We start from the raw sequence: 25,873 nt of genomic DNA on the forward strand, positions 1-25,873 counted from the left end.
AGTAGTTTGGTACTGAAAGAAAAGAGAGAGATGGCAATATCAGGAAGGGAATGTGGGATTGCAGAAAGTTGTCATTTTTAAAATAGTAGATTTTCACCTGTTGAGTGACAAGTTTATGAAGAGACCTTATCAGGGAGAAGGGAGAAGGAGGAAGTGCGAAGATGAGGATGCCATGAGGCCTCTTTCTTTGTTGCCACTTGTACCCTCTCCACTGGCCCTTCCTGCCTTCAGACACACTCAGTCTTCCCCTTTAAATGTCTTTGTCATCTCTTCCAGACACCTTGTTTATCTTCTTCCTTTTCTAGCCAAATTCCTTTTAAAGTGATTGATAATCACAATGCCCATGTCTGCCTCTCCCATTCCTTTATTCAACCCTTTCCGTGCTGGCTTCTTCCACAACCACTATTCTGCTCTCTCAGGACCTGAGTGATTTCATTCTATCCAAACCCACTAGTCTTGTCTCGTTTCTCAACTTCCCAGACTATGAATTTGAGACCATTGATATTTTTTGTCAACATAAATGACACTGAACTTGTTGCCAACTCTTTATTTTTTAAATGTTTATATCCTTCATAGCCCTTATCTGAGTTTGCAATTACTTATTTAATTATTTACTTCTTTATTTTTTTATTTACTAAACAGTAACCCTACACCAGCAGGACCATGCACCAAGTTTTATCTACTAATGCGTTTTCAGCATTAAAGTGGCATATATCAGGAGCATGAAAATGGCAAGGTCAAATGAGAGTTTTTCCACGGCTCCTTCTAGGTTTCTGTATTCATTCCTGTTTCTGCCTTTCTCGGTTTCTTCGGTCCTTGTACCCTCCTTCCTACCAAGGGGTGCTTTTCCATGAAGCTCCAACCTCAGTCTTGCTGCTGCTGTAGAGCACCTCCCCAGAGAATCTGTCTTCTCGCCCGTATAGCGGAGGCCTTTATTCAGACAACTCTGGGGTATGCATCTCCCGCATGATCCATTTTTGAATCTTAGATTTTTATAAATGTTGCTCCAGTTTACATTTTTACCATTTTCTTAAAATCTTACTAATTTAATAAGTAAAAATAGCATCTTGTTTTCATTTGCTGCATAGTACGATTGTTTTCTATGTGTTTATTGGCACTTTGTCCTATTTTGTGAATTGTTCTTTGTCCATTTACTATTGGGATCTTACGGTTTTTGCTGTCTGTTTCTGAGCTTTGTAGATATCAGTGTCATAACACTTTTGAATCCATTTAGCTACCTCGATTTATAAAGAAGGAAACTTGGATCTAGAGAGGTGAAGTGACTTATCCAGGGCCACATAGTGAGTTTGCACCAGAGACGTAGTGACTGCCAGGTCAACAATGTTCTGTCTTGCTTAGCAGACTGCCATTGTGCCCTGGACCCCAGCTGTATGTTTTATGGGACCATCTCTATGGGTTCTGCCATGTGCTCACACTCCCCTCCTTTAAACAGAATGTAGTGCCCTTTCTTGTGTACCTCAAATGCAAGTTTTCTCCTAGCATTCCCATTTTAGTCAATGCCCCTAGCATTTTGCTCTGACATGCAAACTCTCGAGGTAGAAATGTCCAGTAGGCAGTTGGAGATGTGGAATTAAAGCTCAGATGAGAGACACAGACTAAAACTACATATTTGGAAGTCATTTGCCTGGAAGCATTTGCTTAAAATCACCTAAGTGGATGAATTCTCTGAGTAAAAGAAACAATTAAAGGGCTGCAAGATTGAACTTGGAAGAAGATCCATGATGGGGAAGTGGGAGGAGGAAGAGCCCGTTAGGAGGCGGAGGGAGTATATTAGAAGAGAGCCAGAGCCGTACTGTGACATGCGGGCCGAGGAGGAGAGGGTTTCAGGGGGCTGCGGAAATGAGGGGCCTCACTGGTCTGAAGTGGTCTGGGAAGCTGAGGGCCAGCTGGGCAAACATCTCTGGACCTGGCCCTTGTTGGGGCCTTTAAAGGACACCAGTGGGCAAGGGGTATTAAGTAGATGGCTGATGAGGTGGTGGAGTTAGGCCTTACATTCTCAACCTGGTGAGCACGCATGCTCTACTGTGCAGTGCTGTATCGATGAATATTCTGGGGAAAGTTTAATGTCAGTCATACTGATCCGATTTCAGAGCTGTCTTATTTTCATTTATGATTGATTTACCAACAACAACAAAAGCCCGGTACTTACAAAGTGCTTTCCCATCTATGACCTTACTTGATCTGTATAACAATTCTGGAAGGTAAATGCTGTTATTGTCTCCATTTTGCAAATGGGAAAACTGAGGCTCAGAGAGTTTAAAGTAACTTACCCAGGGGATAAAACCAAATAATAAGTGACAAAGCTAAGATATTCTTATACCGTGTCATGCCACCTTCTACAACCTACAGATGTTCCTTTGTCCATGGCAAGCTCTTCTGTGTTTTCCAAGACCGGAAGAAACATAACCTATGTGAAACAGAAAATGTTTGTGGAATGAATAAATGAGTGAGTGAGTGAGTGAGTGAATGAACGGGTACGTGATTTGACTTGCCCAAGGTCACAAGATAAGTTAGTGGCAAGGACCCTTCCAATGGCTACTGTTCTCAAGTTGTGCCATAGTTTCCCATTGCTTCAGCAATCCTGAATTACTTACAGGCTCCTGTATTCATTTTCTGTCAATAATGCCATAATAAATTAATGGCTTAAAACAACACAGATTATTTTACAGTAGGTCAGAAGTTCAGTACGGCCTCAGTGGGCTAAGATCAAGGTGTTGGCAGGGCTACATTCCTTTCTGGAGATGCTAGGGGAGAATCTGTTTCCTTGCTTTGTTCAGTTTCTAGAAGCCACCTATATTCCTTGGCTCTTAGTTTCCTCTTCCATCTTCAGAGTTGGTGGCAATGGTGGGTTGAATTCTCTCACACCTCATCTCTCTGACCCACCCTTTTGTCTCTTCTACTTTCAAGGACTCATGTGATTAGATTGGACCCACCAAGGTAATCCAGGCTAATCTCAGGGTCCTCCATCTCAGGGTTCTTAACCTTAATCACATCTGCAAAGCCCCTTTTTCCATTTGAAGTAACATATTCATAGGTTCTGAGGATCAGGGCATGGCTATCTTTGGGGAGCATTATTTTGCCTTCCATAAGTCCTCAAGTTATGCCATGCTATTTCAGGTTCTGTGATCTTGTTCACTCTACTTCCTGTGTGAGTCCTATCTCCTTGAATCATTGTGGCGACTCAGGACAAGAATTTGCTTCTCTCATGGTATTTCCTGGCCCCTTTGCCAGCTGAATTGACTCCTCTATCCTTTTGGCCCTCCCTGGGGTTCCCCCTTCAGTGCTGTCTTACGACCTGTAACACTTTCATGCATTTGTTTTTGTTTAGGTATCTTCTGTGCTTAGACCTACCTGGACCTCCTTGAGTACAGGGCTGTCTTGGTCAACATTCTCTCCCAATGCCTAGCACAGGGCCTGGTACATACCTAGTATTTGGTATATTTGTTAAGTTAAGGAAGGACTGCTGCCTGCAAGGAATTTGTCTTAACAGTGTGCTGGGATGCTGAAACCCCTTTTCCTTAAACCCAGGAGACTTGACCTAGATCATAAGACCAGCCAGTGGCACTGCTTGCTTTAAAACATAAACTTCATGGAGCAAAGAATGACTTTTTGCAGATCATTAACTTCTTTGATGTAGCTACTGACCAACTTGTGACCTTGGGGATAGGTCATGGAGCTTCGTTTTTTTCACCTGACTCAGGAGGAGGCAGGACTGTGTGATCACAGGGGTAATAGTATAGGGTTAGAGCATGAGCTCTGGAGCCAAACTGCCTGTGTCTGAAACCTGGCCCTACTTCTTACTTGCCATGTCCTTCGCAAGTTTCTTAACCTCTTCGTTCCTCAGATTCTTTACCTATAAAGTGGGGGATCACAATGGTACCTACCTAATACAGTTGTCCTGAGGATGAAACAAGTTAAGGTATATAAAGCATTTAGCACAGCGGCTGTCATCATTATTGTTATCACAAAATTCCTTTTGTGATCTAAAATTTATGATTTTTGCCTTGATTTTTCTAGAAGAGGGTTCCCTGGACCCCCTCTCCTCCTCTCTTTTTCTGCCCCAGGCTGGACTGCCTTTCTGGCTGTCACTCTTTCTTTGGAGATTCCTTCCTCTTGCTAACAAATCTTACATCCCCTGGCCTCCCTTCCAGCCTTGCCCCTCCTGGGATGTTTCCTTGGTGTTGTCAGGGCCTTCTGACCCGTGGGTGGGGCTCCTGCAGAACTTCTCTGGGGAGTGTACTGCCCCCTGCAGACCAGAAGCATTGACTCCACTGCCCTGCTTTGAGAGTCCAAACTTAGGCCCTTTGGCCTCTAGAGCCCTGTGCTCTTCTGATTTGAGAATACCACCAAGGCGAACTACGTTATCTCAACCTTCCCAGTGTGCCAGTCCCTAATAACCGAGAAGTACAGGGCATTAGGGGTTAAGTAACAGGCCCTGGAGTCAGGCTGCTTGTAGGCATATCCTGGCTTCCACACTTACCAGCTGTGAGACCGTGGGCATGTTACTTTCCTGAGCTTTAGTTTCTCGTTTGTAAAAGGAGACATAAAAATAGTATTTAATTCGTTGTTTAGTTATAAAAATTAAGTGAGATAATTCATATAAAATCTGGAGTAGTAAGCAGGAAGAATTCTTAGCAATGGGTAAGAATTAGAAATTTTTTATTTCCCCAATGCCGTTGGATTCCATTCTTTACAGTATCGTTTCATTATTTTGTTTGCAATTGTGTGATTTTCCCAATCAACTGCATACATATTCAAATGCTAGTACAAAACCAATTTGAAAGCCAAATGTAAATTTTTTATTTAACTGTTTGATTCAGTTTAGGAAACATTCATTGATTTTTGTCTGCTAGACACTATTCTAGGAGCTAGGAATATAGCGTGGAGTAAGGTATGAGTTCTGCCCTCAAGATGTTTACAGTTTAGAGGGGAAAGTGAGCATTGAAACATTCTAGGCAGAGGGAACAGTGAGTTGAGGCACAGAAATGTAAGAAGGCCAGAGGTCCTGACTGTAAACGATGGTGTGCCAGCTGCTCTCTATGGATAGAACTTAGTGCAAGGAGGTGAAGGGTACGGGGGCTGGAGGTGAGCAGAGGGAGAAAAGAGGACGACATGGTGAAAGGTAAGACCATAGAGGCTCAGGTCATCCAGAGCTTGAATGCTGTGCTTAGAAATTAATTTGAGGGCAGTGAAGGGTTTTTGGTGAGGAAAGGATGTGACCAAATTGTGTTTTAAAAAGGTTATTTTTGACTTCAGTATGGAGGCTAAATTGGGGAGGGCCCAACTGAGGACAGAGATTGGTAAGTAAGTCATTGCAGTAGACCTTGGCGGAGTGCTGAGCTGAACCAGGGCAGCAGTGAGGATGAAGGGGGAGGAGAGGAAGGAAAGGAAAAGATACAAGAAATGTTAAGGAGCCTGACGTGGTGGGTGAATGGGGGTGCCACTGTGCACAAGAAATACAGGAGGGACTGAGGGGGACATTAATGAATTCCATTTTCCATTTTAGGAATGTCGAGTTGGAGGTGCTTGGAAAACAAGCAGGCAGGGATGTCTGTAGGGGAAGGGATACTTGGGTCTTGTGCCCAGTGAGAGCCCTCGGGCTAGAGATGTGTGTTTGGTAGTCACCTGCTTGCAGGTGGTAGTTGGACCACAGGAGCGGGTAAGATTACTCAGGGAAGGCAGGTGGGAAAAGGAGAAGAAGCCAAGGACAGTGCAGGTGGGGTTCACAGGTAACTAAAGGTTGAGCAAGGCATGCAGCCAGCAGGAGAGAGAGAGAAGGAAGAGGAGAACCAGTAAGAGGTGGTGTCTCAAAAAGCAAGGGAAGAGAGTATTTCAGAAGGAAGAAGGCAGCAGTGTGAGCGGCCACACAGAGATCAAGGAACATCAGGATGGAGAAGAGCCATTGGATTGGACAAGCAGAAGGACTATCTGTTGAGAGACTTCTTCTGTGTCTTCATTTCTCACATATAAAGCTGGATCACAGTGCCTTTCTTGGAGAGAGAAAAGGATAAGGTGGGGAAGACAGAAAGAGACAGGTCTCTATTCTGGAGAAACCTGAATACACACCTCTGTTAGCACAGCCTGCACTGTTAGGATTGCTTATAGGTTATAAGTTGAGCCAACCCACAAGATTGCATAGATGCATGCCGTCCCACTACTCAGAGGAGACCTGCTAATAATTTCATTATAAATTCCTTTAGACTTTTCCTTCTGCACATAAACAAACATAAGTGTTGATATGTGTACACAAATGTAATTTTAAAAATAAATATTGGCTCATACTGTGTGTGCTCTTCTGAGAACTTGCTTTTTTCACTTAACTGAATAAAGCAATCATCTTTGCATGTTACTACATGTGTTTCCCCGAAAATGAGACCTAGCCCGACAATCAGCTCTAATGCATCTTTTGGAGCAAAAATAATATAAGACCCGGTATTATATTATATTATATTACATTATATGATATAAGACCCGGTCTTATATTCTATTATATAAGACCAGGTCTCATTATAGTAAAATAAGACCAGGTCTTATATTAATTTTTGCTCCAGAAGACACATTAGAGCTGATTGTCCAGCTAGGTCTTATTTTCAGGGAAACAGTATTCTAGTCTTTAATGGCTACAAAGTATTCATTGTTTGAATCGACTCATTTATTTAACGAAATGGACCCTTAATGATGAGCGTGTAAGTTGTTTCTAGCTTTTCACTACTGCAAACAGTACTGGAATGAATATTCTTGTGCACATATCTTCTTTGCACACTGTGTCAGGATTAGTGTAGGTTAAATTCCAGGGACTGCGTCTTTCTCATCTTTGTACCCTCAGCACTAGCCACAAAGTAGGAGCTCAGTAAAAATATTCAAATGTCCTGAATTTAGGCCTTTGAGGTTCTGCAGTGTCTCATTTATCTTTGTATTTTTAGCATCTGTAACAGTGACCAACAGCACAAAAATTTTTTTGATGAATGAATAATCTGAAGGATATGGAGAAATCTACTCAGAAAAGGAAAGTATTAAGTAGTGACCAGCTTTCAAGTGATGTGTGTGTTTCAGAAGCACTCACTGAGCATTGCCAGCTGGGAGGCACCTTGAAACATTTCTAATGAGTGCCCTGCATTCCTCCTTCTTGCTCTCCCTGTGTTGAGTGTTGATGTACTCCTTTCCCTGGTCAGTAGAAAGGCTACATGAAATTTCCTGGTAGATAATTGGTTAGCATGAAGGAAGTTAAAGACTCTTATCGTCCCTTCAAAGTTACTTTTTTTTTTTTACCTGCAGGATGCGCTTCACAGGAACATTTTCTTGTTCAGTTCTGCATGACTAGTGCCTCGCACAGTACCTAGAACAAAGAGTAGACCTTCAGCAAATTGTGGAGAGTAAATGAATCATTAAGTATGCAGCTATGCAGTTGTTGGCATAATCTGAGAAACTTTGTGTTTTTTACCATTTTCTCACATGTAAATCCTTTTTCTGCTTCCTTTGTTCAATGATGACTCTTTTATTATATATTAAATTCTTGTATATAATAGGGTCTATTCCTGAGCGTCATTTTTTATTCAATAGGTCTATCTTTTTTTGGTGCTAGTCCATATAATTTTAATTATTGTTGCTTTATAATACAATCTGATATCTTATAAGGCTACTTATACATCGTAATTCCTCTTTTTCAAAATATTTTACGCTTTTGCCCATTTATATTTCAAAAATAAGTAGAAATATTTGGTTGTATTCTAATAAAAACTGCCTGTTGAGATTTTTTTTATTGAGATTACATTAAACCTACAAATTAATTTCTATATTGGCATCCTTTTACCAGTCTTTCCATCATATAATATGGCAATTTTCCCCTTTTATTCAAATCTTGTATTGCATATTTTAGTTAAAAGTAATGTTATTCTTAATATGGGCCTCTCATTCCACCAACATTTATTGAACACCCACTAATTATTGTGATGAACAGAAGCCCAAGGTGCTACGGAAGCCCAGAGGAGGGGTACCAACCAAGACTGGGGGTGTTAAGGAAGAATTCTAGAGGCGGGAACTCCCGTACTGTCTTAAAGACAGACGGAAGTTAACCAGATGAAGTGGGAAGAGAGGGTATTCCAAGCAGACAGTGTTCCTAGGAGTATATATTCAAAAGTAGAGCCAAGAAAAAATACTGAAGCATTTTAGGAGCTGCAAGTAGCTAGAGTATAGAATGACCGTGGGATAGCGGCTGGAACTGAAGCTACTAAATTAATCTTAGAAGCCTTGGAATTAGAAAGCAGGTGGGAGAGTGGCAGATTGTGAAGGGACTTGTGAGACAAGATAAAAGTTTGGATATAGGCTTGAAAGATTTAAGTGGAGCAGTGAAATGGCCAGATTTATGTTTTAGAAAAAATATCCCTAAAAGAGAAAATAATAAAGTTAAATAAAGGCCACTCTGGCTACTTGAGAAGATGGCATTAAGGGGTTCCAAACATATCACATTTGGCAGTTTGGACTCAAAAGACTTAATCTATATTAGTCTTTGACCTTTACTCTCTTTTTTAAAAAATGGCCATTGACCATTATAGAAACCAGGTCTGTTATCCTGTAGAAGTTGCCGCATTCTGGATTTGTCTGTTTCCTTATACTATAGCTTATTCCTCTGTTTCTCATATTTTCTATAAACTGGAGGTTAGCGTTGAATGACTCATTGGATTCTGGTTCATCTCTTTATTTGGGAGGAGGGTACAAAACTACTTCGTAGGTAGGTTTGTGAAGTGCTATGTTTTTCTGGTAGTTCCGCTCTGAGGAATGCTGAGTGTTCAGTGGTTCAGGTAATGCAGCTCATCCCTCCGTTACACATTTCCCCATCCACCTTTCATCGAATGACTTCATCCACTGATGATTATCACCTGAGTGAATTATTTCATCATGGGCTACAAAATTTTTTAAAATTCTGTCAATCTTTTCACATTTATTAGCTGAATAAAGAACATTCCCTCAATAACTAGAGCTATTTGGTTGTCCTGAAATATAATATGTACCAAAAAGATAAGATAAATGCATAATTCATTTTCTTTTATTGCAATTTTTGGATGAAGGAGTTGGTACCTGTTCTAAGTATCTATTGATCATGCTTCTATTCTATGACTTATTGCATTGGCTTGTCCAATGATTCTCCCCCAGTGATTATCTTGTTATCTCAGCTTTTGAGAAATGGTCTTCATTTGCACAAGAGCCTCTACATCCTTAGATACGTGAATGACTAAGTGCCACACACATCAGTCCATCTAGTCCTGTACTTTTCAGAAGACAGAATAACCTTTCCTTTGGTTTCTCTTCTCTTGTTCCAGGTCACACTGTAAACAAGATGCGTCAACACTCAGATTCAGAAGTGGCTTGTCTTGCCAGAGAAGTTTACACTGAGTGGAGAACTTTCATTGAGAAATATTCGGATAGACCTTCCATTGAAGTGCGAAGTGATCCCAAAACCGAGACATTTAGGAAAAAAGCCCAGGAATTAATCTCGGAAGCTTTGGAATTAGAGGTAATTTTGGTTGGAATGTGATTGCTAAAAGCTCTTAGTTAAATGAACCTCACATTTTCATAATGAACTTTCGTAGTCTTAATGCTGTAGCTGTATTCTAACTGCTTTTTCTTTAAGGGTTCTGGATTTGTAATCATTCTGGGACACAGTGTTGTAGAAAGGAACTAGCAAGACCTGTATTAAACCCTGACTCTAGTACATACTAGTTGCGGCACCTTACACAAATCCCTCAACATTTATGAGACTTGACTTTTTAATCTGTAAAAGGATTACATTCCTATTACCTAAAGTTACTGGAAAGATTAAACAAACCATTTATACAAAGGAATAGTATAGTGCCTGGTGATTAGAAATCACTTCATGAATGTTGGTTCTTTCCCATTTAAACTTCTTTCCCTTCCCACTGAAGCAAAAATTCTGGGATGGACTCTGTTATGGAATATCAATGGCAAAAATAAATAGCTGTCTCTTTAAAAGACTCTACTCCCCCAATTTTTGTCCACAGTCATACCTTTCGTCGCAAAGCATATAATCAATTGGCTAGACATAATTCCTATGATTCATAGCCAACAGTTTAGATGATATTAGTGATTTGAGGGACACATGCTAGAAGGATTTTTGCTCATTAAATAATATTAATCACCATCATCATTGAACAAATCTTACAGGTTAATTAATACTCTGGGAAAAATCAGATGTACAACATCCATATTTTTTCTTCTTAAGATATTCCTTCATTGAAGTATCCTTAAAGAATAATTAAATATTATTAACAAAAGAAGCAATTCAGAAGTCTGATTTAAATCCTAGATCTTTTACTGCATTCTCTGAAAAAATATTTTAACCTTTTTATCTCAATTATGCATCCACAAAAGAAAGGCAGATGGACTGGCGGCATATTATTTACTTCTTTAAAATAAAGTTTTGGGTTTTTTAATACAAACTTCTGATAGAAAACGAGAAAAATATAAAAAGTAAAAATAAGATCACCACTGAACTTACTGCCCAGATATAATCTTGTTAATAATTTGGCGCATTTTCGGTTTTGTAAATTATTATAGCTTTTTAAATGAATACTGGGCAAATTATGATTATCCCAGATTATTAAGAGCCAATTATGTGCCAAATGTTCCATACTATCATTTTATTAATTATTTGAATATGATTGCTTAAAATTGATAATTATTTACATTTATTATCTTTTTATTCTTGATCAATATCAGTGTCATTTTGTATATCCTTTTCTATATATCTTTATTTTTTCATTAAAAAAATGTTTAATGTCTATTTGATAGTTCAGTGAATTGTTATGCTGCTAAGTTTGCTTACCTTTTCCTAAAGGAAGCTTTAATACGAATATTAAACCCTTGGAAGAGAGAAAAAAATATGAAGGTTGTAAGGCTAATTTTCCAGAGTATTGATTAGCCACCAAGACTTGCTATTTGGTATTTTAAATAAAGTTTATTTTTTAAATAAACCAAAATTATTACTGAAACATGGAGTGTGGGTATATAATGTGTAGTTAATGTGGTGGTAAATATCAGTTCCCTATGGTATCTTTTTAAGTAAATGATATTAACAAAGCTATGCTTCTAAGGATTAATGAGCAGTTTGCGTGCTATATTAAACTCCATAATAATTATCCTTTTAGTTTATCCATTAATTATCCTTTAAATGGCACATCAAGTGGTAAGCACTCAAGTGTTACAAAGCAAAGTTAAAAAAGTGATACATTCGTTAGTGCTATCAAACGTAATTGGAAAAAATATCAGATTAAGCACAGTTGAATGGTTTTGTTCTCAAAGAATAAATTTTAAAAATTAGAAGTATACATTTTACTATTCCTTGGCCTAAAAAAAAAAAATCAACCTATTTTCCTTGCATAAACAGTATTTGATAGGAATTTCATCAGTTTGATATGTCAGAGAATTATGAATACTTCTGTATAAAGTTAACTCTTAGCACGTATCCTCATCTTAACCATTTCCATATTAGGGTAAATCACTGACCCATCTAATCCAGTATCTGGGCTTTGACTGTAACCAATGTTGAGTTGAGTGCATTCAAATCAGGCATCGGATCTCCATAAATGTGCTTTATCAGGTAGTAGTAAACCACTGGGTAAGTTATTGGCCCAATAACTAATAAGCCTTTACAGTTTGATCCCAGCATGCGTTTCTGCAGATCCACTCATTACATTGTTGTAGAAAAAAATGTTTTCATATTATTTGTTTTGGTCATATTCTTCAAGAGTGAAACCCACAGATGAAGAACACACACACACACACAGCCAAATGCATCTCTATTACTTGACAGATCTTGCTTTCAGGATTCATGGATTGTTTCATTGTTCTTGGCAAAATGGAATAGATGAATAAAAACTCCATTGTTGAGACCCTGGCTCCATTCCCCTTTACTTTCTCCCTTCTGGATCTTCTTTGTTCTTCCCTGTCTTTTAGATCTTTCCTCATATATACGTCCCCTGTGGTGTCATTCTCTTACTTCCCCTTCCTCATTATCCACTCTCCTTCCTACCTCATGGCCTATGATCATTTTCCTATTATGTCATTTAAAAAAATGAACCCGATTCTCAAAGTGAGCCTGTATCATTAAGAGTTATGAAACACTGCTGGTTGGCCCAGTTGGTTGTCAGATGGTGCTAATGAGATCCAGGTCAGGGGTACGTCCCCATATGGGACTGTTAGTTTTTTCTTTGTTTAATGGCTTCAGACTGCACCTCTGGCTTTGACCAGCTCTTTTCATAAATGTATTCAACTGGTCAAAAAGGAGTATGGGTGGATATGTACAAAACCAATCATACTATGTGTGCCAAAACTCACATAAAGTTTGTTTCCAGTGGATATTCAATTCAACCAATGTTTAGTACCACTACTACTAATGCCAGGGGAGAACACAATATAAGTGAGTTGCATTCCCTATCTTAAAGCTTACTGTCTCCTGGCTGAGAGCCTGTAAATATGAAGCAGGATCACATTTATCTGAAATAGTGGTGCTAGCACGTGGTGTAGACACACAGAGGACAGAACGTGAAATCGGATAGAGGAATCTGGGAGGTTTCGTTAAAGAGATGGCAATTGAACTAGCCTTTGTAAGAGGGGTAGGATTTTGCTGACTAGAAAATACATATAAAATAGAAATAATTATATTTCATATTTGCTATGTATAGGATGTTATTGAAAGAGTAGGAAAGGAGGGAGGTTACGTGGGGGGGTGGTAAGGACATTCGTTTAACAAACATTTACTGAATATTTACCATATGCCAGTACCTATGCTAGGAAGGAGGAATTTAGAAATGGGTCCAACACAGGATTAGCTCTAGAGGAGCTCACAGTCTTCCGAGGGAGCTAGGCATATAAACAGTCACACTACAATGTGGGAAGTTCTGAACTTAACAGTAAACACATGAAGAAGACCTTGCTCCCTTGCTTTGAAAGGGCTTACAGGTGTAGCAGACATCACTAATTATGGCACCATGTCCCACGGAGGCTAGAATCCTTGATGAAAGACAGCTTTACGTGAGCGTGGTTTATATCTTCTCTCAGGTGTGGCCAATTTGTCCAGGATTGGACCACCGAATAACTCACAGGTACAAATAGATAAGGAAGGCAAGTCAGATTTCCTGTCTCTGAGAAATGTGAGCTAGGACATACTAGAAAACAACAGTGGGAGTGTTGAAACAGAAGGCATGTTATGAAGAAGCAGCAGCTGTGGGTAGAGATGTATAGAATATGGGGAGAGAATAGTGAGCAAGGCAGATGGAGGCGCACAAACCTATGAGGAAGAAACCAGGCAGATCATGAGACACAGAAGGGATATATGGTCCCTAAATAAATCCCTCGATTTCTTAGAACATTCCTAGTCCCATTCCTACAGATGCATCTCACAGCAAAGCCCCTTTTTCTCAAGGTCTTGGTGAGACTCTGGTCCTTTCACCCAAAACGGCTTACCTAAATCACCAGGTTAGGACCCGTTGGAAAGGACTCACAGCTTAGGTAGGCTTGGATTGTCCAACAGCAGTCGCAAGATAGGCACTCTTCACTTTGTGCACTGAAGTTGGTGTACACAGGGTGCAGGATGAGTCATTTTCCATTATAATTTACATTTCAATATCACTGATGTTTTTCTTCATTCTGATTGGCCTTCATTTAATAAGAGGCTGTCATGCAGGGTCTCTGGTCCCGCTCCCCGCACAAGAACGCAGGACATGGTGAGGCCAAAAAGGAACACCCACGGAGCCATAGGTAGGGGAGTCACACCACTATACTCTCGCTGGCGGCTGGGTTTGGAGACACAGGAAGCAGGAGCCACACGATCCGTAACCTGCCATCTGCTTTTCTGCCAACCCACCTCACTTGCTAACTGCAATCTGTGCTCACCAGCTTAGCCACCATCTTCTTGCCAGCCCCCATTTTCTGCTAGCGTAGCCACAGCAGTTATATTAGTGGCCAGTGGCTCACTGGTTACAGCTGACAGCCAACTAGCCACAGCTGATGGCCATCCAATCACAGTTGATGGCCATTTACTACCTGAGCCAGGACCTTTCCACGTAACACTGAAAGCCTGGAAACTGCACTCCTGGCTCTGTCCCCACACAAGTTTCTTTTTACTATTTGTTTTAGTGTGTCTGTTTCTTATGTTAGGACATTTTATCAACTGCCAGGTGATCCTTTTATATATTTGGTGCATTTTTTCCTTAAACTTTTCTTTTTAAATAGAAGAATAGTACATATATCGAAAAAGTACACAGAAGATTTATGTACAGCTCAGTGACTTTATCACAAAGCAAACGCCCACTTTCCCTAGCCAGATCCTACTCGTTCTCCACGTCTCAGGGTACACACCATTTCCTCCCGAAGCCAGGCGCTGCCCTCCCGTGTTAGGTCCCTTTGCGTAGCTCCGCGCCCTAGCATGTGTTCCTGTCCCCTTTCCTAGCGCTGAGTATACTCCCGACCCCTGTTCACTGCCCGTCTCTTCCTGGACGGAGCTCTCCCTGGAGTCAAAGACGGTGCAGCCTCGTTCACTGCTGTTTCCTCTGCCCAAGCACAGAGGCTCGCACATAGTAAGTGCTAAATAAATATTGGAATGAAAGGGAATAAAGGAAGTGAGAGAGAAATTTGCGTCCTGTGTTCACGAAACTCACTATTAGGGGAGACAGACGAGAAATCGATCATTATATTATGATAATGACTGAGGGAAGCCCAGGATATGGTGGCAGCCCAAGTAAGAACTCTCAGTTCTCTGAGCTAGGATTTGTGTTTTTGCATTTTGCTTTTTAGCTAAGCTTTGACATACAAATAGAAATGTGTTTCTTGGGGAAAGTGCCTTGCTGAGGGAACGTGTACTTGTGCAGAGGCGTGGAGGTATGTGAAAGCAGTTTAGCGGGCTCAGGCTGGGCTGTGGTCAGGACTGGGGAGCGGAGGAGTGGGGCGGGGATGAGCCTGGAAAGGAAGGTAGGGCAGAGGGCTTCCTGACCGACCAGCAGCTCAGCCTCGCCTGCACCCAGACCATGTGGACACAGTCCCAGACCTGTCCTGCTCTGATTACGTCTGTGACCTCAGGAGAGCTTGGGCCTGAGCCAGATCACCCCAGAATTGCTGCAGGTTCCATCCCATAGGCCTCTGCTCAGGTTACCCTGCAAGGGTCTCTCTGCACTCAGCTGGTCTCAGAATGTTGAGGGGGCAGTTAGGACGGTGCAAGGGAAGAAACATGAACTTTGCAGTCAGGGGCTCTGGGTCAGAGTTCCAGCTCTGCCTCTTAGTAGTTGTAAGACCTTGAACCTTTCTTTACCTTTTAACCCATTTCCTCAGCTATAAAATGAGATAATAGGAATTATGAGAATTAAATGTGAAAAGTGATTTATAAACTGTTCTACACACGTATTAGGATCCAGATCCAATGTTTCTAAAGCGCTGTAAGGGGTTAAAAGGTACTTTGAAAACAAACCAAAAAAAAGTATAAATTGTTATACTGATTTATTATTCTTGGTCTTCGTTTCCGAGTTGGTAAAGTACAGGGCGCAGTACCCGTTGCTTAGTTCAGGCCAGTTTCCTGTTATAATGGCAAATATTACCACCCGGCAGGGGTTGTGAATGAGGTCCCTGTCACAAAGCACATGGCCTTGTTCCTTAATTGCCAGGGTGGAATTAATTTGCTCTTCCTGTTTCTCTTGTGACAGGAAGTAGATGTCCTTGAATTTCAGTTGATTAATGGAGGCCTCTGAGCAGAGTGCTCCAGCCTCTCTTGCTTTTAATCCTTATGCAACGCAAGGCCCTAATTTGATAATTTTGCTGTTTTTTTTAGATGGATCACCTACTGGTTGAAAATATCGAGCGGGAAACGTTTCATCTCTGCTCTCGCCTCATTAATCGGCCGTACCGGCGGACGGTGAGAGCCCTGGTCTTCACATTAAAGCACCGAGCTGAAATCCGGGCTCAGGTGAAGAGCGGCTCACTGCCGGTCGGCACATTTGTACAGACCTACAAAAAGTGACCTGAAGATGGTTCCACCCCTGGGCTGGGCAGAAAGGAAAATGTGCCCCTCTCTGCCATTCAAAGACTCTTTTGAGTGTGGGTGATAGCTGATGCTGGCTGTGCTAAATTTTCCCATGGTGCCATCCCTTCAGACAGAGGATGCAGAGAGCCCTGAGAAACAGGCCTGCAGGAAATGCTTCATTAGCTGTAGTGCGCCTAACAGGACATGCGCTGGCTGTCACTAGGAAGCGCTGCTGTATGGTTGCCATCACCCAACACGGCAAAAAGGTGACGGATTGCACTGCGAGTATGCCAAGGACACCTCTAAACTTCCCCCATGTCAGGCAGATGAAGTTACTACTTTATTTCGCCACCCTGCAGGTAACTGAAACTCAATTACTGCTGCTGCTCACTCGGTGCCATCCCCCTGAGTTTAGATAGCGCTGGTGCCTCTCAGAACTCCCCTGTCTGTTCTCTTTGCTCTACCCCAGGGGTGAGCCTGCGGAGCCAGCCAACTACCCCTTCTTTCCAGAACTCACTTATCTGAACGTTTCAGCTCTCCCTGGAAGACCTGCGTTGGTCTCCGGAGCCCCCATGCTGAGGCTTCTAATGAGGAACTGGCCTGAAGCATCCCCACGCCTTGGGGTTTATTTGAATACGTTGCCTCTCTCAGTTTAGGGCTCTGTAGAAGATACATAATGAAATTCCTCTTGAAATGAATTACTGTAGTAGAAAAATTACATACATATGTTTTAAAATGAAATACCTCTATCTAGACCTTCTTAAACAATTATGTAAATGATATTTGCTTTTTTAAGAGTAATAATAAACTGGGACTTTTTTCTCTTAAAACAAAAGATACAGCTTGTTCATTGAAAACTGTTTTGAGTTGAGAAAAGGGATAGCTGATGAAAATAAAGAATGAAGTGACAAAGAATTTGAGGGAGATAGCAAGACCCAAGGAAGGTTTTTTTAGGTTAGGGGAAGCTGGAGCCTGTCTGTAATCTAAAAGAAGGAGCCAATAAAAAGGGAAGATTTAAAATACAAAAAAAGAAGGGATGGGTCAAAAAAAGCAAGGACAGGGAAGGGACTAAAACTGTCTACCTTCCAGGCGCTAGATCCTTTTCCTAAGATAATTTATTAGCATTTACATTGATTTTAGTAGTTTTTTTAAAATCCTGTTTAATCCTCTCACCTGTTGTGTTAGTAGGTCTTGTTTCAATTTTTTTGGATTTCTTCGTTCATTCAGCAACCATTTACTGAGCACCCATTCCCTGGGGACCGTGGAACCTAGCAGGAGCTACAGATGAGACCCCGCGGCTCACCAAGCAGGGAGTTTCCCTCTGCTAGGAAGTACTGGAGCTAGAATAACAAATTAACACCTACCATGTGCTCAGCACTGTGGTAGACATTTAAATAATAATAATGCCCAATTAGAGATGAGAAAAGCCAGGCTCACATGGTTTATAACTTCCTCAAGTTCACATAGAGAACAAGTGGCAGAGCTGAGATTCAAAACTCAAGTCTGTTTGACTGGATACAGTCTCCCTGGTAAATTTCATCCACTCTCATGGTTTCAAGCATCGTTTACATGCGGATGACACTCCAGTTTGTATCTTCCATACCGGGTCCCTGAGTTTCCGAGGATATCTCCTATAATAGATGCCCATGGCATCTCAGCTGTAACACGTCTTCTCTCACTCGGCAATACTGGCAAACCAGGCGCTCTCGCTAGGAAGCCGAGGGTCAGCCTAGACCCCTCCTCTCCTACCCTCAGCCAGCCACGTCCTCGTGGTTTACTTCTCACATATATTTAGAATCTCTTGTCTCTTCTCCATCTCTGGTGTCACCTCAGGACTTGATCCTCTCTGGCCTGGATTGACTGACTACATGGCTTCCTAACTGGTCCTTCTGCGTCCAGTCGTCACCCCTCCAAATTTACCTCTCTGTGCTAGAAACAAAGTAACATCGAAACTGGGCCACCACGGCACTCCCCCTCCGGCATTTTCACGTGCTATTTTCTCTCCCTGAAATGCTGCTCTACCTAATTCCTTGTCATGCTGCTACCATAATGCCCTGTGTAGTATTCTAGACATACCTACATGTTCTGTGGTTGTGCTTTTGATTCTATCCCCCCACTAGATTCTAACAAAAACTCATAGACACAACAGTATGGAGGTTAGCAGAGGGGGAGTGGGGGAGGGGGGATACAGAGGGAAAGGGGTCAAATAAATGAGGATGGAAGGAGACTGGACTTTGGGTGGTGAGCATACAATGCAACATACAGATGATGTATGCTAGAACTGTACACTGGATTTACCAGTGTTGCCCCAATAAATTTAAATTAAAAGAAAAAAGGATGTAAGCTTCACAAAAGCAGTGTCTTTGTTTGGCTCCCGCTGTATCACCAGCACCTAGACCAGAGCCTGGCATAAGCTAGGTCTCCATAACTATTGAACAGTTGAATGACTCGTTGTGGGTGTTCAGGAAAGGCGTCTAATCCAGTCAGGTAATACTTACTGGAGGAGGTGGTACCTGTGTGCAGTCTTAAAGGGCAAAAGTAGTTAATTGGGTGGTTGAGGTGTATGACTGGCAGAGAAAGTAGAGTATGGAAAGACTCAAGTGTGAAATAATCTGGGAGGTGATCAGTATGACGAATAGAGGCGAGTAGCGCGAGCAGAAGCTGGAGAAGAGGCAGGAGAGGGAGGCAAGGACCAGGATCAAAGCTGAAGGGTCTCAAGCCACAGGTGAAGGCATGTGGACTGATTCCAAGCAGGAACTGGTTAGTTTTTCAACAAACTGTGGAAGAGAAGCTGGCGCATGGAGAAAGACTGGAAGTAGGAAGCTTCATGGATAAGCAACCAAACAATTCTAAGTTAGGAACCCAGAGTAAGTTGAAAACAAATTGCTCTGTGGCTGAAAGGCTTCAGTGGTGATAGTTGGAAAGTAAAATGATTGCAGAGATGTGCTTTGGAGATTTGGAGGGCAGGCTGTGTTATTTGTGGCTGTTTTCTCCTTGATGCATGTGCAGAATTTCCATGAACGCTAATGGAGCTATTCTGAGTGTCTGCCAAAGGGAAGGAAGCTTGCAGAAATCCGTCCAAGCTGACCCACCTGGTAAGAAGCACCTCTGAACTCCAGCCTGTTAAAAACGAAAGGGTCAGCTCCTGAAACAGGGTGAGAAAAGTTCCTAGGACCTCTGAGTTACCTGGAAGTCTAGGCATGAATATGTTTTCTAAATTTGTTTAGTTGCTAAAGGAAATCTGGGGAATTAAATCTGATGAGTCTGCTTCAGCAGCTGATGGATCCTTTTCTTCTGGTGGTGATAGTGGAGGTGCTGGTCCTTTGGGTAGGGACTATTTCCATTCATTCGTTCAACAAACAAGTGTTGCCTTTCTGCTGTGTGCCAAAGACTAGATTGACACTGGGGAAACTGAAATAAATGAGAGAATAATTTCTATCCTTGAGGAGCTCTGAGACTGGTGGGGAGACAGACATAGGGAAATAATTACAGTGTAGCATATTAGGTGATGATTGTAAATATTTGTTTAACATGTTGAGAAAGTGGAGAAGGGAGTGATTAACACCATTCTAAGGGAAGGAAAGTCTTCACAGAGAGTGAATGTTTGACTCAGGTCTAGAAGGATATTGAACCAAGTCTTGAAGGATAGAAAGAAGTTCTTAGCAGAGCGATCAGTACGTGTACAAAAGCCCAGAGGTGTAAAGTGCACACCTTGTTTCAGTAAAGGCAGGTAATATGGGGTGGTAGAAGCATAAAGTTCTTAGGAATGGTAGAGAGAAATGGGGCAAAAAAATTAGTGACAGCCTTAGAGGTCTTGTGAAGGAATTTGGACTTTGGCCTTCACATAAGGAGAGGCCATGAGAAGTTTCTGAGGAGGTGAGAGACCTAATAAGATGTGTGTTTTAGAAAGATAAGAATGTTCCTACATAAAGAGACATTTAAGAAAATTTAATTTAAAAAAAAACAAACGCAACAATTTAAGGCAAAGGAAAGAAACATTCGAGATTTAGTAAATTAGAGATTTTTTTTTTTCTTTTGGACAAATGAAGTTTAGAGTTGACCAAACAGATATCATTAGAGAGTCCCAGGTTTGAAAAAATGGCAGGAAGCTCAGATAATGCATTTACTGTGTTCAGTGGTGAAGGAACAGGCAGCTGGCCTTTTTTCATTTACAGAATATCAGGTTCTTACACTTGTGCCTGTCAACCTTGGTTTTCTTTTGCTGCAGCCTCAGGCCTCAGAGCCTCATTCTGAGATTTGTAATATGTTTTGGATGCGTTTATCACAGCCATATGGGGCGAGGGCTCAGTTTGTTACTGCCCATTATTGCTATCGAAGGGAGTCCATCCAGAAAACAAGGTTTTGGGAGCTTCAATTAGTTCAGTGACACTGCCTTGGTTTCAAAAGAGCACTGGTTTGACTGGATGATATTGTATGTTCTTTTAAATCAACCAAAATGATATAATTGCTGTCAGGGAGAGGCTTACCCATCATCTAAGGAGGTTGGTGTCAAGATTCAAGAAGACCAGGATGTCCAATCAAATGCTGCTTTTTCATCTTGTTAAAAATCATTCATTTAGTGCCTATTTATTGAGTTCTGATGGGCCAGGTCCACGGGTCACAGGGGTAAATTAGACATAGACTCTGGCCCTAAGAAGCTCACAATCTACTGAAGGTGAGTGATGAGGACTAGATAAACCATGAAAAAAAGGCACACGGTTATGAATTATGTGAATTCAAAGAAAAGGAAATAGGCCAATAAACATGTTAGAAGATGCTCAACATCATTAGTAATCACAGAATGGCGGAGACAAATGCCGTCCTTGAAGACCTAGTTCGCCATCTGGCCCCCACAAAAGTCAGGTGGATCTTGGACGACGACAGTGGACTACAGCAAAACAACCAAGTGGTGGTTCCAGTTGCAGCTGCTGAGCCAGATGTGGCATCTTTCCTAGCACACATTAACATGTTCTCAAGTACGTGGTATGTAGCCATTGATCTGGTGAACGTTTCTCTTTGCCTTCCCTAGCCGAAAGGAAGATCAGAGTTATATTCCCTTGGAACAGGCAAAAATATACATTTACAGTCTTGCCCCAGGGCTGCTAACTCACCCACCTTCTCACAACCTAGTCTGATAAGACCTGTACTGCCTAGATGTCTTGCAGACTGTCGCACTGACCCACAATATTGACGATACCAGCTTATTGGGCCAGATGAGCAAGAAACGAAGAGTATGTTGGAAGCTTCAATGAGATACATACATTGCAGAGAGTGGGAGAAAACACTGAAGATTCAGGAGCCTGACATAGCAGTGAAATTTTTAGGGGCTGATGGTCTAGAACATGCTGGGGACATTCCCTCCAAAGTAAAAATAAATTACTGCATCTTCCACTCCCCCAGTAAGAAAGAAGCGCAATGCCTTGTAGGCCTTCCTTAGGCCTCTTGGGTTTTGGAGGCAGCATATTCCACACTTGGGAATACTGCTCCATCCCATATAGTGAATGACAGAAGGCTGCCAGTTTTGATGGGGGCCCAGAGCGGGAAAAGGCTCAGCAGCATATCAGAGTATGGTACACGCAACCCTGCTGTGTGAACCATATGATCTGGCAGAACCCACGGTATTTGAGGTATCAGTGGTGAGAAAAGATGCCTGTGGAGTTTATGACAAGGCCTAGGGGGAGAATCACAATGTAGACTCCAGGGGTTCTGGAGCAGGGCCATGCCATCTGTAGCCAGGAATGACACACTTTGCAAAACACAACCGAGGTGCTATAGGATTCTGGAAGAGACGGATCGTCTGAGCATGGGTCATCCAGTTGACCGTGCAGCCATAGCTGCTCATTGTGAGCTGGTTCCTGTCAGATCTACCAAGGCCTAAGGTCAGAAAGCCCAGCAGCAATTCATGATAAGGTGAACATGGTACAACTGGCATCGGGCACAGCAGGTGGCCCAGACAGCTCTGTCACCCACCACCTTTGCACCAACCAGGGCCTCTCCCTCAGCTCCCCTCTGGCTGCCTGAGGAGCTCCTTATATCCAGCTGGAGGAGAAAAGAGGCAAGCTTTGTTCTCAGGTAAGTCAGCTCAGTACAAGTGAGCAAGCCAAAAATAGACTGGCTGCACTGCAGTTTCACACGGGGCTGTCCTTGAAAGACAGCAGAGGGGAAATCCTTCCAGTGGGCAGAGCTTTGGAGAGTGCACCTAGTCATCCACTTTTTGTGGAAGACAAGGGCCCAAGGTCAGAATATACATGCATCCCATCGGCAGTGATAAATAGCTCGTCTAGTTGGTTTAGGGGCCTGGAAGGAATAAGATTAGAAGACTGGGGGCAAGATCTGGGGGAGAGCCATGTGGGTGGACCTACGAGAGTGGGCGCCAAGTGTGAATATCATTGCATTCCATGTTAACACCCACCAGAGTGTGTACCGTGGAGGAAGCACTGAACAGCCACGATATGCAGTGACATCAGCCAGCCTCCATCTAAGGCCACCCAGAGCTGGCACAACAAGTGCATAAATAGTAACCATGGTGGCACAGAGAGAGGGTCTGTATGGGCCCAATACATGGGCTCAGACCAAGACTGATGCAGCTATTGCTGATGCTGAGTGTTCAGTCTACCAGTTACAGAGACTAACTCTGTCTCAGACACGTCTCCATCGCTTGAGAACAACCAGCCACTTGACAAGTTCATTATGTTAAACCCTTTCCACCGTGGATAGAGCTGCAATTCATTTTTACTGGAATAGACATATATTCCAGATATGGCTTTGGTTGTAGGCCTTTATCCAGCACAACTCTCAGGGTTTACAGAGTGTGTCATCTACTGGCTGGGGATCCATATGACCACAAGGGAAGTGAAGCAGTGGATACATGGCCATGAGCCCTCTCATCCTTTTACACACTGCACTGTCCTGAAGCTGTCAGTGTGGAGCAGCCTGTTGAAGGCACAGGGAAGGACCCGCTCAGAAACAATACTCTGCGAGAATGGGGTACCATTCTCTAGGATGCAGCATATATTCTAAATCACAGACCGTTACCCAGTGCTTTGTCGCCAACAGGTAGGATGCATGGGTCCAGGAACCAAGGGATGAAAACAGGAGTGGTCTCACTCTTACCATCACTCCAGGAAGCATTTGTGCTTCCTGTCCCCGCAGTTCTGGGTCCTGCAGGCTTAGAGGTGCTACTTCCCAAAGGGGCAACAGTTCCACAAGGAGAAGCAAGATGACTATTGCACTTTTAGCTGTGACTGCCACCCAGGTACTTTGAGCCCCTTGTGGCAATAGACCAGCAGGCAAGAAGCGGAGTCACCATTCTTTCAGGGAGAATCACGGCTGATCATCAGGAGGAGCTAAGGCTGCTTTGAAGCAGTAGAGGGCAGGGAGTTATACCTTGGTACCCAGTTGATCCTTTTGGAGACCTTAGTACCCTTGCCAGCATGTATGGTAAGTCAACAAATGCAGGGGCCACAGCCTGAGAAGGATGTGGTGACCACAGGTTCAGACCCCTGACGATGGAGGGTCCAGATCATGCCGCCGTGTAAGTCACTGAGGCCAGAAGTGCTCGCTGAGGGTAAGGGGATCGAGAATGGAGAGCAGAAGAGGGAAATGGTGAGTATCACTTGTGGCCTCGAGACCAGTCATGGTGGGGGGAGTTGTAGTTTGTCCCGCTAACTTGTCTCTGTGTTTCCCCCCAGGAAAAGAGGCCCACCAGAATCCTCGAAGAGCTGCTCCCAGAGCTTAAGGAAGAAGTGGAGCCATGTGGCACAAGGTTTGGGCTGCAGTGATGCTATCCTGCCCTGCCTAGCCCTCTTCCGCCCCGCACACCCCCCTCCCCCAGGACTGATGGACTTATCCCTCTCAGCTAGCAGCCCTCGCTGGGACTTCCCTCAGCTGAAGAAAGTTACCTCACCCAAGGTCATACCACTTCCCCAGTGCAGGTTGATTCAGGGTTATAAAGGTCCAGCCCCACTGCCCCAACTCAGGACAAGTCTGAAGGACCATCCCCGCTTCAGAGCTCCTGTGGGACTGGCTGAGGTCTTAATACTGCATCGCCTAACTTATCTCTCTGCGTAATCTCGCTCCTTTTCCTCCCTGCACCCAAGAGCAATACCTACAAACCTCCTGTGTGCTAACCTCCATCTCAGTCTACTTTCCAGGGAACTGGACCTGCCACGTAGCTCTTCCTAGCTGTTAGTAACAACTCTTAGAGCAGGGATCAGCAAACTGTTTTTGAAAAGGAAAGACAGTAAAAATGTTAGGTTTTGCAGGCATATGGTCTCTGTCACAGCTAGTCAGCTCTGCTGTTGTAGCATAAAAGCAGCCACACACAACATGTCAATGAGTGAGTGTGGCTGTGTTCCAGTAACACTTCATTTACAAAAGCAGGCCCTGGGTTGCATTTGGTCTATGGGTCTTACTTTGCTAACCCCAGCTCTAGAGAAATTGTTCTACATGTGCACAAAGTAGGCATGTTCAAAGATTTTAATTAGAACATGGTTTGTAATAAAATTTTAGAAAAAATCTAAATGTACATTTAAAAAGGATGGCTAAGTAAATTGTGGTACTTAACACATTTTTGGAATACTATGCAAGAGACAGACAAACTGAGTTTAGCTCTATACAGCACCACCCAATAGAAATATGTGAGCCACATATGTCATTTAAAATTTTCCAGTAGTCACACTAAACATGTAAGAAGAAACAGATGAAATTAATATATTTTGAGCTCAAAACACCCAGAATATCACCTCAAAATGTGATCAACATAAAAATTATTGAGATGCGGTACATTCTTTTTTGTGTACTGTCTTCAAAAGCTGGTGTATTTTACACTTACATACAGCACATCTTAATTTGGGCTAACTACATTTGCAAGTGCTTAATAGCCACATGTGTCTAGTGGCTGCTGTACTGGACAGCAGAGACCTGTAAGTACAGACATGGAAACATCACTGAGACAAGTTAAGTGAAAAAGGAAAATTGCAGAACAATATATACAGTATGAACTGTTTATATAAGGAAAGAAACCCCTATTTCTATAGGAATATATTGAAAAAAAGAGAGAGAAAGAAAAAAAGACATGTACAGATACATACACAATTTAGAGAGGCTTTGGATGGAGTGGGGGCTGCGGGGTGGGTGCCAGGAGGGACTCACTCTCTCCTTACCTGTTTTTTTTTTTAATAAGCTTTTTATTTTGGAATTATTTTAGATTTACAAAAAGTTGCAAAGATAATGCAGAGGTTCCTATATGCTCTCACCCACTTTTTCCTATTGTCAACATCTTGCATTAATGTGGTACATTTGTTGAAATTAAAAATCTGCCATGGGTCCATTACTGTTAACTAACCTGCAGACCTCATTCAGACTTCACCAGTTTCCCACTCATTCCTTTGCTGCTCCAGGATCCAATCCGCACACCACATCGCGTTTAGTCATCATGCCTGTCTAGTCTCTGCTCTGTGACAGTTGCTTAGTCTTTCCTGTTTCCCATGACCTTGACAGTCCTGAGCCGTGCTGGCCAGGTATTTTGTAGAATGCTCCTCACTTTGGGTTTGTCTGATGATTTCCTCATGTCTAAACTGGGGTTATGGGTTTTGGGGAAGAGTGTCACAGATGTGAAGTGCCCTTCTTGTCACATCTCATCATGGGGTGCAGGATATCCACATAATTTATCACTGGTGATGTCAACCTTGATTGCTTGGCAACGGTAGTGTTTGCCAGGTCTCTCCACTGGAAAGTCATTGTTTTTCCCTTTCCATACTCTAATTCTTCGGAGGCAAGTCACTAAGACCAGACCCTAAACAAAGGTAGGGAAATTAAACTCCACCT

At 42.5% G+C, this 25,873-nt stretch overlaps 1 protein-coding gene and 1 long non-coding RNA gene across 7 annotated transcripts in view; one reads left to right on the top strand and one right to left on the bottom strand.

The window, feature by feature from the left end:
• Positions 1 to 16,880, top strand: part of TCEANC2 (transcription elongation factor A N-terminal and central domain containing 2) — a 31,312-nt gene extending 14,432 nt beyond the window's left edge. For all 5 annotated transcript variants that reach the window (XM_019742815.2, XM_074334754.1, XM_074334756.1 and 2 more), the window contains exons 4-5: positions 9,339 to 9,532; positions 15,854 to 16,880. In XM_019742815.2, coding sequence (XP_019598374.2) covers positions 9,339 to 9,532; positions 15,854 to 16,042 — 383 coding nt within the window. In that variant the 3' untranslated portion in view covers positions 16,043 to 16,880. The remainder of the gene's footprint in view (positions 1 to 9,338; positions 9,533 to 15,853) is intronic.
• Positions 1 to 25,873, bottom strand: part of LOC109453237 (uncharacterized) — a 46,013-nt gene that overhangs the window by 10,598 nt on the left and 9,542 nt on the right. For both annotated transcript variants that reach the window (XR_012497228.1, XR_012497229.1), the window contains exon 2: positions 7,291 to 7,357. This is a non-coding gene — a long non-coding RNA (uncharacterized LOC109453237). The remainder of the gene's footprint in view (positions 1 to 7,290; positions 7,358 to 25,873) is intronic.

This window comes from Rhinolophus sinicus, linkage group LG06, assembly GCF_036562045.2.
Source record: "Rhinolophus sinicus isolate RSC01 linkage group LG06, ASM3656204v1, whole genome shotgun sequence".
Classification (NCBI taxonomy): Eukaryota; Metazoa; Chordata; class Mammalia; order Chiroptera; family Rhinolophidae; genus Rhinolophus; species Rhinolophus sinicus.